The following is a 15575-nucleotide window of genomic DNA, read 5'->3' as shown; positions in this document are numbered from 1 at the left end:
CTTTTATCTGCTCCTATAATTTTCTCTGGGGAAATGCCACTCTTTGACTCAAAAAGTCCTTGATATCCAGCAATAAGGGATTGTATTCTTGATCCAGGTGATACAATAAGAGTTCCTTATCCCCCTGAAGATTTGATAGTACATGAGCAGGATCTTAAACCAAACATGGTCAAATGGAAGTTCTTTTCAATATGTATTTGAAAGTTGTAAGACCCATGGAGGCTCTCTTATGTTAATCACCATGAGCCTTGAGCTGCCTCAAAGCTATCATTGCCAACAATGAAAAAGGCTGGGACAAAAATCCAGAAAACCTCTTGGAGTTCATAGATAATTATGGAGAAAAGGTCACATTTTTAGAGTCTAGGTCAAATCTTTATTCATGACAGTGACTACCCATTTGCATCATGCAATAAACTCTTTTTTAAATAATCTAGCCTGAGTTTTTCCCTATAAATTTAAAAGTTATGCACAACCGAAATTCATGACTAAGCAAAGCTACAAACTCCATTGTGAAACAAGCTTTAGTGAAGAAGGCAACGATTCTCAGGTCCCATTATGGTTTCCTTTTTAAGACTCACCCAGAGTGAGTTCCACCAAATCTACTTCAGCTTATAATGGGGAGAGATAATGGAAACTCACTGTACCACATGTGCAGTGATTTTTTTTTTTTGGCACCCCAGCTGCATGAATCTCTATATCTGTGAACATCCTAAGAGATGGACCTAGGAACCCCAATTAAGACAGGGTCTTAAAGGTGGCTATCATTATTTTCTTGAGTTTTTGAAGCAGAGGCTTTTGAGGTTGATGTACTGTCTTCTGTTGTCATCATATATTAGACAAGAAAGTTTCACTATTTATTCAATAAAGCAAGTTAGAGATTATACTTGGGACTCTTCTCCCATGTAATAATACCTACATCCTCCTTAGAAGCTTAATTCAACCATCATCATAAAGGATGGTCATGTTGACAACAGAAGAGAAAGAAGTTTGATCTCAAGATTCCTTACCTTGAGAGCCATTGGGAAATGAATAAGATAGAGGTCCACATAGTCCAGTTGAAGTTTTTTCAGTGAGCTTTCCAAGGCTGGTTGGACCAACTGTGGTCGAAAGAAAGTGCACCAAAGCTGCATGGTAAAATAAAGGATTGATGTTGAATAAAAACATGAGCCAATTTTATTAGTTTGCTTCACCTAATATTTAGACATTTTTCACCGTTCCAAACTGATGACCCCTGGCAAAAAATATTCCCTTTGTTTATTTTGATATGACCTACCCATATGAAAGCTATTCTATATTGCATATATAGTTAGTACAACTACTGAACAATGGAATTAAAATTTTCAATAGGTAAAAATTGGTATCAAATAATAATTCTGATTATCTGAACTGTGTTTGAGAGAAATTGTAAAGCATTTGAATAGTCTAATTTTCTCATCCATTGAACCCGATGGCTAAGAATAAGTATTCCTGTTTAGAAACTGAAGAGCAAAAAGTTGTTACATGCTGACAAGTGTTGAGCATCATTCAAGATACTTTTGTTATCTGTTGTTTCACACTCATAGGGCTCGCTTATGTTGTATCTCCCTGCCTCCCACACTCTTCAATGAAAACGACAATTGAGATTCAGAATAATAAGATACTGAAGAAAGTCATCCCAGACATAAGAAAAACTAAAATATGATTATAGGTCACTATTAATCTCTAGTCTAGGTTAAACCATCCTGATTTTAGTTTTTTGTTTCCAAGATCGTGGATCAGAGGCAGTGTTAGCATGACTCTCCCACTTGGAAAGACAGAATAGCGTGTAGAGATTCACAATGCAAACTTTTTTCCAGGAAGCAATGCGGTAACTGAATAGGAAAACTGAAAGAATCCACAGACCCTTTGAAAGAAGTGGCAGGCTGCAGCCTACACTGTGAGACAGATGAAAAACTAAGTGCCCAGAGTGTGAGAAGGGGAGAAACTGCCTCCAGTATACCCTTCCCCACCAGGGACTCTGAAAATTCAGGCCATGGGTGTAAGGCCTTAACCCTACTCAGGCTCAGAGCTGATTTAGGGAGAGGTGAGAAATAAAGTAGAAGCAGCAGTGACAACTGCCACAAGGGTATTACCAATCTGCAGCATGGACTGAAGGAAGCCATTTCTTATTTTATCTCACAGGGGACATCAGGGAAGTCAGCCAATCTGAACTTGGGGAGTTCAGGCACATGCCACAGATCGAAAGAGGCTCCCAGCTGAATTTCATGATATTAATATTATCTCAAGTAGGGATGAGCTCCTTTGGCCAAAACTCTGGAGGAAAGCAGGAAGTGTGCTGCAGACAAATGCAGAAGCCTGGCACCTGGACTTGCAGGTGGATGGGCAGGACATAGCTTGAAAGCCAAAGTTGCTGTCTCCACAGGAAAAGCTTATGGCCCATGGCAAGTCTGAGTTCTGAGCACAGGCTGCTTGGAACTTAGTTCAGTGCTCTTAGAGCACTGTGGAACTGGGATCTGCTTCTAACTGCGTGCGATCTTGGTGAGGCTTACTGCCACTAGCTACTCCCTACTCCATGTGTGAATGCTTTTGTACAGCAAAGGCAGTTATGCTCCCCTTTGGAACATTACCCCAGTAGTCTGAGCACCATCCCGTGATGCTCACAGCAGCTGTAGCTAGTCTCCAGAAAGTCAGAGTGCATACTTGCCTAACCCGGACCAAACTTGGTTGTGCCCCTCCACCCACCCTGGTAGCGTAACACACAATAAATTTTTAGAAAATTTATGGCCCTGCTCGTCACCTGAGAAACCAGAATACCTCCCCAGGGCAACATAAGGGAAGTTCAAATCTCACTGCTACCACCACAGCTGGTGCTCTTTTGCAAGTGCCATCTCTTGGTTGGAGGCCAACCAACACAGTTCATCACAGAATGTCTAGGTAGACTAACACTGCACCCAGCTAGGAGAAAACTTGTGCATGATCTCAGCTCCCACCATGGCCTGCAACTACCTGGCCAGACAGAAGTCCTGAGTGTGGCCATGGGACAAGTTTGCTACTATTATAACCAACATTTGAGAAAGCCAGCACATCAGGGCTATCTATAATCAAGACATCTCAGAGTCTATGTCACTTCCCTGCCTTCCCCATGACAGCTGGAGCTGGTACCCACTGCTGGGAGACTTGAAGACAGGCCACATCACCGAATCCCTTGCAGATATTCCCCAGCACTAGTCCAGAGTGAGGCAACCTCACTGCTGGGTGGCTAGACCCAGAAGAGCAATAACAATCACTGTAGTCTGGCTCTCAGGGTAAGGGGATCGCATCACATCAAGGGAACTTTCCGTGGGACAAAATAATCCAGAGAGCAGGCCTTGAGTCTCACATCTTTCCATAGGTGGAAAGTTTCAGCAGACACATAATTGCAGTGCTGGGTTCAGTAGGGAAAGTCTCAACCTCTACTCACAACAGTCAAGCAGCCTTGGTGCTCATGAAAGGTCTTAGAAAAGGGGTAGTCTTTCCCCTCTTGTCCATCACTGCAGACAAAGCTAGGGCTTCTCCCAGAGGAGCTCAGCATTGGTATACCTATAGCCAGCCTTCCTGTAACATTTCAGCATGACTGCATCCCCACAGGAGGAGCACTTCCCAGGTGCAGGCTTCCATGAGCGGCAGTCATGATTTCTCCCTACTTGGAACACTTGCGTTCCTACAGACGAAAAGTGGTGCCTGTCTGATCTCAATATCCAGAACACTGGGACACAAGAGGCTGGGAGGTGGATAGCTTTCCTGTCAGCCTGGCAGGTGAGCTGTTCAATTCCCACCTATGTGTGAGAACATGCGGTGTTTGGTTTTCTGTTCTTGTGATAGTTTGCTGAGAATGATGGTTTCCAGCTGCATCCATATCCCTACTAAAGGACATGAACTCATCCTTTTTTATGGCTGCATAGTATTCCATGGTGTATATATGCCACATTTTCTTAATCCAGTCTGTCACTGATGGACAGTTGGGTTAATTCCAAGTCTTTGCTATTGTGAATAGTGCCGCGATAAACATACGTGTGCATGTGTCTTTATAGCAGCATGACTTATAATCCTTTGGGTATATCCCCAGTAATAGGATGGCTGGGTCAAATGGTATTTCTAGTTCTAGATCCTTGAGGAATTGCCACACTGTTTTCCACAATGGTTGAACTAGTTTACAGTCCCACCAACAGTGTAAAAGTGTTCCTATTTCTCCACATCCTCTCCAGCACCTGTTGTTTCCTGATTTTTTAATGATTGCCATTCTCATTGGTGTGAGATGGTATCTCATTGTGGTTTTGATTTGCATTTCTCTGATGGCGAGTGATGATGAGCATTTTTTCATGTGTCTGTTGGCCGTATGAATGTCTTTTGAGAAGTGTCTGTTCATATCTTTTGCCCACTTTTTGATGGGGTTGTTTGTTTTTTTCTTGTAAATTTGATTGAGTTATTTGGAATAATTAAGGAAAACTTTCCTGGCCTGGCTAGAGATTTAGATATCCAAAGAAATCCTGGGAAATTCATTGCAAAAATATCACCACCAAGGCACAAGGTCATGAAGCTATCTAAAGTCAACATGAAGGAAATAATTCTAAAAGCATGAGACAAAAGCATCAAGTAACTTATAAAGAAAAATCTATCAGACTTAACAGGAGGCTTCTCAGCAGAAACCTTACAAGCTAGAAGGGATTGAGGTCCTATCTTTAGCCCCCTTAAACAAAACAATTGTCAGCTAGGAATTTTGTATCTAGCAAAACTACATCTCGTAAATGAAGGAGAAATGGTCATTTTCAGACAAATGCATAAGGAATTTGCCACTATCAAACCAGCACTACAAGAAATTCTGTAAGGAGTTACAAATCTGGAAACAAGAGCTCATTATGCACCACAGTAGAACCTCCTGAAAGCACAAAACTTACAAAGCCTATTAAACAATAACACAAAAAACCAAAGTATATAATAACTAAAATGATAAATAGAATAGTGCCTCCTATCTCAATATTAACATTGAACATAAGTGACCTAAGTGCTCCACTTAGCAGATACAAAATGGCAGAATAGATAATAAACCACAAACCAAATACCTTCTATCTTCAAGAGACTCACCTAACACATCAGGATTTGTATGAACTCAAGATAAAAGGGTGAAAAAAAAGATTCCATGCAAAAATGGAAACCAAAAGTGAGCATGAGTTGCTATTCTTACATCAGACAAAATAGCCTTTAAGGCAAAAATAGTAAAAAAAAAAAAAAAGACAAGGTCATTATATAATGACAAAGGAATCAATCCAACAGGAAGCTATTATAATCTTGAATTTATATGCACCTAACACTGGAGCTCCCAGATTTATCAAACGATTACTACCAGACCTAATAAATAAGATAGCAGCACAATAATAGTGGGGGACCCAATACTCTACTGTACAGCACTAGTCAAATAATTGAGACAGAAAATCAAACAATGGATTTAATTGTACTCTTAAAAAATGGACTTAATGGATGTTTACAGAACATTCTACTCACCAGTTGCAGAATATGTTCTTCTTATCAGCACATAGAACATTCTCCAAGATAAACCATATGATAGGCCACAAAACAAGTCTCAATAAATTTAAGAAAATCCAAATTATATCAAGTATCTTCTCAGAACTAAGTGGAATAAAACTAGAAATCAACTCTGAAAGGAACCCTCAAAACTACAAAAATACATGGAAATTAATCTGTTCTCAAATGTTTTTGGGTTAAAAAAATCAAAATGACAAGTAATTTTTTGAAATAAATGATAATATTGACACAGTTATCAAAACCTCTGGGATATAGCAAAAGCAGTGCTAAGAGGAAAGTTCATAACATTAAATGCCTACATCAAGAAATCTGAAACAGCACAAATTCACAATCTAATGTCACACCTCTATGAACTAGAGAAACAGGAAGAAACTAAAACCCAGGCTAGCAGAAGAATAGAAATGACGAAGATCAAAGCAGGACTAAATGAATTGAAATAAAAAAATTACAAAAGATCAATGAAGCTAAAAGCTGGTTCTTTGAAAAGATGAACAAAATTGAGACCATTAGTGAGATTAACCAAGAAAGGAAGAGAAATCGAAATAAGCACTCAATTAGAAATGAAACTGGGCACATTATAAATGATACCACAGAAATACAAAACAATCATTTGAGACAACTAAGGATACCTTTATGTGCACAGACTAGAAAATCTAGAGTAAATGGATAAATTCCTGGAAACATACAACCCTCCTAGATTAAATCAGGGAGAAACAGAAACCCAGAAAAGACCAATAACAAGCAGCAAGATTGAATCAACAACAACAAAAAAATTGCCACCAAAAAGTCCAGGTTCAGGTGGATTCACAGCTGAATTCTGCCAGACATTCAAAGAAGAATTGGTGCCAATCCTACTGAAACTATTCAAAAATATAGAGAAAGAGGGAATCCTGCCTAAATTATTCTATGAGGCCAGCATCACCCTAATACCAATACCAGGAAAGGACATAACAAACAAAAACAAAAAGCAGAAAAAGAAAACTGTAGACCAATCTCCCTGATGAACACAGATGTGAAAATCCTCAAGAAAATACTAGCTAACCAAGTCCATCAGCACATCAAAAATATATCATGATCCATGGGTTTCATCCCATAGGTGCAAGGATGCTATAATATACACAAGCCAATAAATATATCACACAAAGAGAATTAAAAACCAAAACCATATGATCATCTCAATAGATGCAAAAAAAAAAAACAATAAAATCCAGAATCCATTTATGATTAAAAATCCTCAACAAACTAGGCATAAAAAGCATGTATAACAAATCCATAGCCAACATCATACTGAATGGAGAAAAATTGAAAGCATTCCCCTGAGAACTGGAACAAGCTAAGGATACCCAATTTTTACCACTTCTGTTAAACGTAATACTGGAAGTCCTAGCCAGAGTAATCAGGCAAGACAAAAAAATAAAGGGCATCCAAATTGGAAAAGAGTAAGCCAAAGCATTGCTGTTTGCCAATAATATGATCATATACCTACAAAACCCCAAAGCCTCATCCAATAAGACTCCTCTATCTGACAAATTCAATAAAGTCTCAGGTTACAAAATCAGTTTACAGAAATTAGTAGCACTGCTATTCAACAACAACCATGCTGAGAGTTGAATTAAGAATTCCATTTACAACAGCTGCAAATAAAATCCCTAGGAATATGCTCAACCAAAGAGTTGAAAGATCTCTACAAAAAAATACAAAACACTGCTAAAGGAAATGATACATAAACAAATGGAAACACATCCCATGCTTATGGATAGAATCAATAGTATGAAAATGACCATATTCTAAATTCATATGAAACCACAAAAGGGCCTCAATAGCCAAGGCAATACTAAGCAAAAAGAAGAAATCTGGAGGCATTTTATTACCAGACTTCAAATTATACTACATGGCTATAGTTACACAAACAGCATGGTACTGGTATAAAAAATAGGAACTTAGATCAATGAAACAGAGAACCCAGAAATTAGGCCAAATACTAATCTTCGTTCGACAAAGCAAACAATAACATAAATTAAGGAAAATAACCCTATTCAATAAATGGTCCTGGGACAACTGTCAAGACACGTGTAGAAGAATAAAACTGGAAGCCATCTCTCACCATATGCAAAAACCAACTCAAGACGGATCAAAGACTTAAGTCTAAGACCTGAAACCATAAAAATTCTAGAAGATAACATTGGAAAAACTCTTCTTTACATTGGCCTGTACGTTGGCGTCAGCAAAGAATTTATCTCTAAGACCCCAAAATGCAAATGCACAAAAAGCAAAAATAAATAGGACCTAATTAAACTGAAAAGATTCTGCACAGCAAAAGAAATAATTATGTGAGTAAACAGACAACCTACAGAATGGGAGAAAATTTTTGCAAACTATGTATCCAGCAAAGGACTATTATCCAGAATCTACAAGGAACTTAAGTCACCAAGATAAAAACAACCCTGTTGAAAAGTAGGCAAATAACATGAATAGACATTTCTCAAAAGAAGTATACAAACAGCCAAAGAACATATGAAAAAATGCTCAACATTACTAATAATCAGGGAAGTACAAATTAAAATCACAATATCACATCACCTTCTGCAAGAATGGTTATAATTAAAAAGTTGAAAAAACAGAAGTTGGCATGAATATAGTAAAAAGAGAACACTTTTACACTGCTGGTAGGAATGTAAATGACTATAATCACGGAAAACAGTATTGGAGATTCCTTAAAGAACTTAAAGTAGATCAACCATTTGATTCAGCAGTCCCAATACTGGTATCTAACAAAAAGAAAATTCATTATATGAAAAAGACACATACACATGTTTATAGCAGTACAATTCACAATTGCAGAAATATGAAACCAATCCAGGTGCCCATCAACCAATGTATGAATAATGAAAATGTGGTATATATATATACATCATGGAACAGTGTGTATATAAAAAGGAATGAAATAATATATTTTGCAGGAACTTGGATGGAGCTTGAGACCATTATTCTAAGTAAGGTAATTCAGGAATGAAAAACCAAACACTGTACATTCTCATTTTTAAGTGGGAACTAAGCTATGAGGATGTATAGACGTACAGATTATATAATAAACTTTCAAGACTCAGTGTGGGTTAGGTTGGGAGTAAGGTAAGGGATAAAAGCCTACATATTGAATACAATGTCCAGTGATCGCCTGACAGCTTCACTTAAATCTCAGAATCACTACTGTAGAATTGATTCATGTAACCAAAATCAACTTGTATTCCCAAACCTATTGAAATTAAAATATGAATTCATAAAAAAATTACACTGAGCTGAGGCTCAACACTTAAAGTAATTTTCAAGTAATAAATTTGAACACAATAATGACGAGAAAGGCATCATCATTCTCTGCCTTTTATTTCAGTTTTAATACATGAATATGTGTGAATAAATTGGAACTAATAAGCACAATTCACCCACAACTACTGAACCAGTTACAGAATTGTCATCTCCACACGATCACATTAAATACGTGTGCATGCATGCTCATCATAGGCACGGTACCTTTGAAGTGTAGAATATGTCTTCTCTCTTCACACTGCCGTCTGCAATCTTGCTTCGGATGGCCAGTCCAACTTGCTCCTCATTGTTGTATAAATAAGCAGAATCAATATGGCGGAAGCCAGCTTCTATTGCTAATTTGGTGACCTCCACAACTCTGTTCCTCGGAACCTGAAGGAGCAATGGAAAGTAGTAGTTGGTGATTAATGTGCTTGAGAGGTAGTGAAACAGGAAAAGTTCCCTTGTCCTCACAGGGTGTGCGATGGGGGTGTGGTCAGTGCTCCGCTGCTCAGACCTCTAGGGGAGCATACAGATGGGGGCAGGGTGTGGGGCTCCGAGCCCGCAGCAGTGTCTAGGTGTGGATGTTTACAGCTTCTGAAGCCCCACTGGGCATGTGTTACAGGGTGCTCTTTCAGTTTTGTTCTTTTAGTTTTGCCATCTACAGGCTTGTGTTAACCAGCTCAATTAGACCCTCTACCTTGTTGCAAGGACAGAGGGGCTTTCTGTATCCTGGATTCTCGCTTTGGTGCACCGGAAGGATCGGATCACACCTGGGCTTGGAGAATGAGTGCAGGGTTTTATTGAGTGGAGAGTGGAGGTAGCTTGGGGGAAGTCAGAAGGGGATGGAGTAGGAACGTTTTCCCCTATCAGCAGCCTGGATTGTCTTTTGACTGCCCCAGTCAAATTCAGCGTCATTCTGCTTCTGCCAGTAGGTGTCCCGCTGGCGTGCTGGTGCCTTTTGGTGCGTTTCTCTAGAGGTCCAGCTGCCTGTGTGTGTTCCTCTGCCGGATGTGCTCCTCTCAAAGTCCATCCGGTTCTGTCTCTGTCTTTCTAAGATTTGGGGTTTTTACAGGCACAGGATGGGGGCATGGCAGGCCAGGGTGGTCTTGGGAAATGAAACATTTGGGCAGGAAAACAAAAATGCCTGTCCTCACCTAGGTCCCTGGAGGTGGAGCCCTAGCCAGGGACCACATCCTCCTCCACCCAGCACTTCCCTTCCGCGCTTCTGTATAATTTAAAGAGACCACGCTCTTCCCTTCCCAGCACTTCCGTATCAGTAGTTCAGGCACCAGCAATGACTGTCACAAAAATCACATTATCCTCGTGTCTTGGGTTAGTTCTACATGTGGAGTGATAAACCCATCCCAATTTGCTTTAGTCTTTCCTAGTTAGTAATAAAGATTGGGTATCCCTGGACCTCTTCAGTCCCAGGCAATTACTGGTTAATCACTAGCATGAAGTTTCCCAACAAAAACTTCAGATTTAGTCATTTGTTGGAAAAATTAACAAGACTCAACTTATAGTTATTATTTGAGACAGAGTCTCACTCTGTCACCCAGGCTGGTATAAAGTGGCACAACCTTGGCTCACTACAAAATCTGCCCCCACCCCCACCTTCTTCACCTTAGGCTCAAGTGATCCTCCCACCTCAGCCTCCCAAATAGCTAGGACCAGACAGGCACCATGATGCCCGGTTAAGTTTTTGTATTTTTAGTAGAGAGGGGATTTCACTATGTTACCCAGGCTCAAACTCCCGAGCTCAAGGGATCCACCTGGCTTGGCCTACCGAAGTGCTGGGATTACAGGCATGAGTCACTGCATACCCACTTCTAATTATTTTTTAATATAGTGAAATTAACACATGGAAAAAGGCACACGGAAGAAATTATGGTAAGAATACAGTGTAAGTTCCTATGATTAGTCTCTCAGTGATGTTGCAGGAAACACACTGACTTCCTCCAGCAATGTTGACTACAAGGGATGCTATTTGGAGACTCAATTCCCAAGATTTTAACTGGGTGCTGGTTACATTGGCCCAGTCTGTATAGCACCCACCAAACTTCCAGTCTTGTAAAGAAAGCAGGTATACAGAAACCCTACACTTTGTACAACCAGTTAATTATAGACAGCACCCTTATCAGTTAGGAAAGGGTGAGAAGTTCAACTTCTCAGATACCAGCCAGGCTCCAACTTTGAAAACAGGTGCATCTACGGGTGGCAGTCTATTGTGTTGTCTCCTTTCTACACAGTCATTAGCCATTCTGTGTGCATGACAGAACTAAATACTAGGAGTAAAGACATATACTCCAAGTATGTAGATTTATACCTAAGAAATTAACTGCAACCTGTGAGAGATTAGTAAAGTACGCTTTATCCCTAACAAATAAGATCAACTCTTTTAGGAATGATATAATTTCAGTGAAATTTAAAATTATTGACTTATCTACCAAATTTGGATAAAGATTTTAAAGGTATGTTTTTTAAATGACAAAACCATAAATGAAACAATTTTCTATTTTAATATAAATATTTTGGAAGCTTTCTTTTTCTAGTGAAATTAAAAGGAACTAGATGCCAGGTCTCACTGCCTTCCCCTATACCAGCCCTGATCTTCTCTTTGCTGTGCAAGCACTCAAGGTTTACCAAAGCTAGAGCTTCTGTGTTGTGTTTTTCCTTACTTCCTCTTCATGCCAATTTGCATTACAAAGTGAACCACTCCTGTTAATGGTCTTCAGGGTGTTTCTCTGTAAATTCTTACAACATATAGTTGACCAAATTTAGACACAAATTTTATGTGACTAGTCCTTGTTAACACACTTAGTAGTCTTGGAATACAAGTTTTCCTCCAATGTAGAAATAGCTCAGTCTAGAAAAAAAGTCTCCATTTTGCCCACTTCTGTGTCGGAGGACCACCCCTATCATTTTGATACAAATTTCTTAAAGTTATTTTTCCCGTCAGGTAATTTTCCTAGAGTTGAGAGTTGTACAGGGTATTAAGTCCAGGACCAGTATTACTGTGCCATGCTCAAGGCCACGCGGCAGCTCAGCAATACTATCCCAGCGGTTTTCATACACCCCATCTTCAGGCGCTGTTGCCACAAAGGTTTCTTTTGATCATGCCTAGTGGAAGAATAAAAGATTTCTGCAACCACAGAAATAAATAGAGAAACCATTCTCACTGCAGTCATCTCCTACAAAGGGAACTATCAGGCAGTGTTCTTCACCGTTGAGTTTTATATATTCTGCCAAGCTGGGCAATACACAGAAACAGCAGATAAAAACAGTGTACAAAATAAGCAGTAAATTACTGTATGATAGACCTCAGTGCAAACCAAACATTGACTACCTTTTCTCTTTGAACGTAGAATAGCTCTAGCCTAGTAAGACAGACCAGATGAGTCACGCAGAGTAACGGAAACACAAAGCTGAACAACCCAGGTCATCGTCCACTTATGCTAGCTTTGCTCTTTTAAATGCTCAACGCTGAAAATGTGATTATTACCTCTGGAGGTGCATAGGAGCCAAATCCCAATACGGGCATGAAGTGACCATCATTTAGCGCCACACGCTGATATTTGGGATCCATTGCATGCCACTTCTTTCACCAAGCAGATCCTGTTTCCTTTGTCAACATCTGGTATTTATATCCAGGGGTTATATAAACAATGGGCAGGCAATGTTGCACTGCTCCCTGGGGCTAATCAATGAAACGTAGGAGGAAGCAAGTGACAGTGTATTACACAAGATGTGAAGAAAATTGAATCCGGTTCACTTGTTTCTTATCAAAGAGAGTTTTTAAGTACATTATTATATAGTGAAAATAAAATATTTTTTCTAAAGTGAAATTTTCTATTCAGAATCCATCTATCTATATATAATAAACTCATCAAACAGATTTATAGAATGATTGGTGATCATGTTAGACTATAAAATAACTCCAGCTACAAATCTCATTTTTGTTAATGCCATGATGATATCTCATCTTTATCTTCTGTCATTTGAAATAATCAACCATCTTACATCTTTCACACAGACAGTATTCAAAAGAATGACTAGTGAGCATTCTTTTAAAAATGATGACCCTCAATAAAGAAAAAAGCCAAAGAAAATTTCTCTTTTTACATTTTTCATCAGCAAATTAATTTTGTTTCTTCTTTCTTTTAATTGTAGTAGGAATTTTCATTCCTGATGGAGGTGCAGTGCTCATGATGTGGCAATCCTGCAAAGGTTCAAAGGGAAAAGAAAAATTCTGACATGATGTTTATTGGAGTATTAATTATTAACAGTGTTTGGACTTTGGACATAATTTATAATATGCAAAGAGTGCTTAAATAGTATTTTCCATCCAGTTTTATAAGAAACCAGCAAAAGTAACTTCCCAAAAAAACTGATAACTATTTTATATAATTTGTGATCTTATTAAATATTATAAAGAAAAAAGTAATTAAATTGGTGAGTAATCCTCAGATGGCATAATTTTACTTGTTTTTCCCATTGGAGGACAGATTAGAAAATGATGATTAGGCTGGGGACAGTGGCTCATGTCTGTAATCCCAGCACTTTGGGAGGCCAAGACGGTAGGATTACTTGAGGTCAGGAGGTCGAGACCAGCCAAGGCCAACATGGTGAAATCTTGTCTCCATGAAAAATACAAAAATTAGTCAGGCGTGGTGGTAGATACCTGTAATCCCAGTTACTCAGAGGCTGAGGCGAAAGAATTGCTTAAACTCAGGAGGAAGAGGTTGCAGTGAGCCAAGAATTTTAAGAATAGCCATTCTGACTGGTATAAGATGATATCTCTATGTGCTTTTGATTTGCAACACCTTCTTTGCTTCTATTCACTTCTTCCTAAAAGTAACAATAAAAGAAAATACTAGGTAAATTACTACACATTGAAGCAATGGAATATAATAGAGCCATTTAAAATTTTCACACAGAGTGTCATCAGCAGGATGGTGGATTAGAAAGCTCTCAAATCTCCCATGGAATTATAAAAAAAAAATCTGAAATGAACTAAAATAAACTATTTATAGAGTGGCTCAGTAGAGATGCAGGGTGACGATAGATGCACAGATGCCACTGGCAAGAGATTAGGGGGAAGAGACACACAATAGGCCATCTACGGCGCTGAGGAGAAGCTGAGCTGTGAATTTTTGACATGATAAGGTATTCAAAAGCCACTGGGCATTTGGAGAAATCAAATAGGGCACACAGAGTCTAGGCAGATGCATATTCAGAAAAGAACTGAGAAGACCTTAAGTTTTCATGTAGAGCTGACGCCGAGACTAAGAATATGCCAAGCATATTAGCTGATTATTGTCATGACACAGAAATAATATAGATTGTGAAATGTGGCTGTTTTTCAAATGTGCAATAAAAACAATAACAAAGCTACAAAGAAACAGGAAAACAGCGTTCATTATGAGGAAGAAAACAAGCTGACAGAAACTGTGAAGAATTACCGGCATTGATATTAGTAAAGAAAGACTTTCTGATTTTTATTTCTTATTAAAATCTTAAATCATTTTAGATTAAATAGGCACATGTGTAAGTTTGTTATATAGACACGTTACATACTGGTGAGGTTTGGGCCTCTAGTGTACACATCACTCAAATAGTGAACATTGTACCCAATAGGAAGTGTTGTAACCTTTGCCCCATCTCCAACTTTCTCTCTTTTGAAGTACTTGATGTCTATTTCCATGTTTATGTCCATGTGTACCTATTGCTTAGCTTCCCCTTATAAATGAGAATATGTGGTATTTTGTTGTGTTTCTAAGTTAGTTAACTTAGAATAATATCCTCCAGTTCCATCTATGTTGCTGAAAAGGATATAATTTCACTCTTTTTAGTGGATGCTTAGTATTCCATAAGCATATATGCTTAGTATATGTATGTACATTTAGTGTATATATATATATATGCATATTAGTATGTATATGCATATTTTGCCTTCTTTCTATATCCACACTGATATTTGTTGTTTTTTGACATTTTAATAATAGTCATTCTGACTGGTGCAAGATGATATCTCAATGTATTTTTAATTTGCATTTTTCAGATGAGTATTAAGAACAGTTCCCTGTATATTTGTGAGCTGCTTGTATGTCTTCATTTGATGAATGTCTGTTCATGTCTTTTGCCTAGTTTTTAACAGGATTGTTTGTTTACTTGTTGGATTGAGTTCCTTATAGAATCTAAATAAAAGTCCTTTCTTGGAGCCTAAATTTGAAAATATTTTTCCCATTCTGTAGATTTTCTGTTGATTATTTCTCTTGCTGCCTATAAGTTTTTTAGTTTAATTCCCATTTACCTGTCTTTGTTGTATTTCCTTTTTGGCGTCTTCATCATTATATCTTGACCTAGCTCAATGTCCAGAAGAGTTTTCCCAAGGTTTTCCTCTAGGACATTCATAGTTTCAGATCTTCCTTTGTAGGTCTTTAATCCATGTTGATTTAACTTTGCCAACGGAAAGAGATAGGGGTTTAGTTTCATTTATTCTGCTTTGGCTAGCCAATTTTCTCAATACCATTTAATGATTACAGTGTCCTTTTCTCATTGTTTGTTTTTCTTTAACTTTGTCAAAGTTCAGTTGGTTGTATGTTTGTAGCTTTATTTCTAGGTTCTCTATTTTATCCACGTGTCTACTGTTGTACCAGTACCATGTTGTTTTAGTTACTATAGCCTGTTAGTATAATTTGAAGTCAGGT

At 38.3% G+C, this 15575-nt stretch overlaps 2 protein-coding genes across 2 annotated transcripts in view; one reads left to right on the top strand and one right to left on the bottom strand.

Moving 5' to 3' along the window:
* LOC105535734 (aldo-keto reductase family 1 member C3 homolog) overlaps positions 1-15575 on the top strand; it is a 169987-nt gene that overhangs the window by 112566 nt on the left and 41846 nt on the right. The window lies entirely within an intron of this gene.
* LOC105535735 (aldo-keto reductase family 1 member C4-like) lies at positions 960-13715 on the bottom strand. The gene is made up of 5 exons (XM_011974939.1): positions 13619-13715; positions 12988-13084; positions 12368-12499; positions 9088-9255; positions 960-1124 (listed from the first exon to the last, which is right to left on the bottom strand). Exons 3-5 carry the CDS (start codon positions 12449-12451, stop codon positions 960-962), a joined length of 417 nt encoding a protein of 138 aa, XP_011830329.1. The 5' UTR covers positions 12452-12499; positions 12988-13084; positions 13619-13715.

This window comes from Mandrillus leucophaeus, unplaced genomic scaffold (assembly GCF_000951045.1).
Source record: "Mandrillus leucophaeus isolate KB7577 unplaced genomic scaffold, Mleu.le_1.0 Scaffold15, whole genome shotgun sequence".
Classification (NCBI taxonomy): Eukaryota; Metazoa; Chordata; class Mammalia; order Primates; family Cercopithecidae; genus Mandrillus; species Mandrillus leucophaeus.
Note: the sequence above shows the minus strand (reverse complement) of the source record. Positions and strands in the feature narration are given on the sequence as shown.

Coding starts and splice junctions, on each gene's coding strand:
- LOC105535735 (XM_011974939.1), bottom strand. CDS start 12,451: ATGGATCCCAAATATCAGCGTGTGGCGCTAAATGATGGTCACTTCATG. Junction 9,256..12,367: donor GCTCCTATGCACCTCCAGAG/GTAATAATCACA, acceptor TTGCTCCTTCAG/GTTCCGAGGAACAGAGTTGT. Junction 1,125..9,087: donor ACATATTCTACACTTCAAAG/GTACCGTGCCTA, acceptor TTTACCATGCAG/CTTTGGTGCACTTTCTTTCG.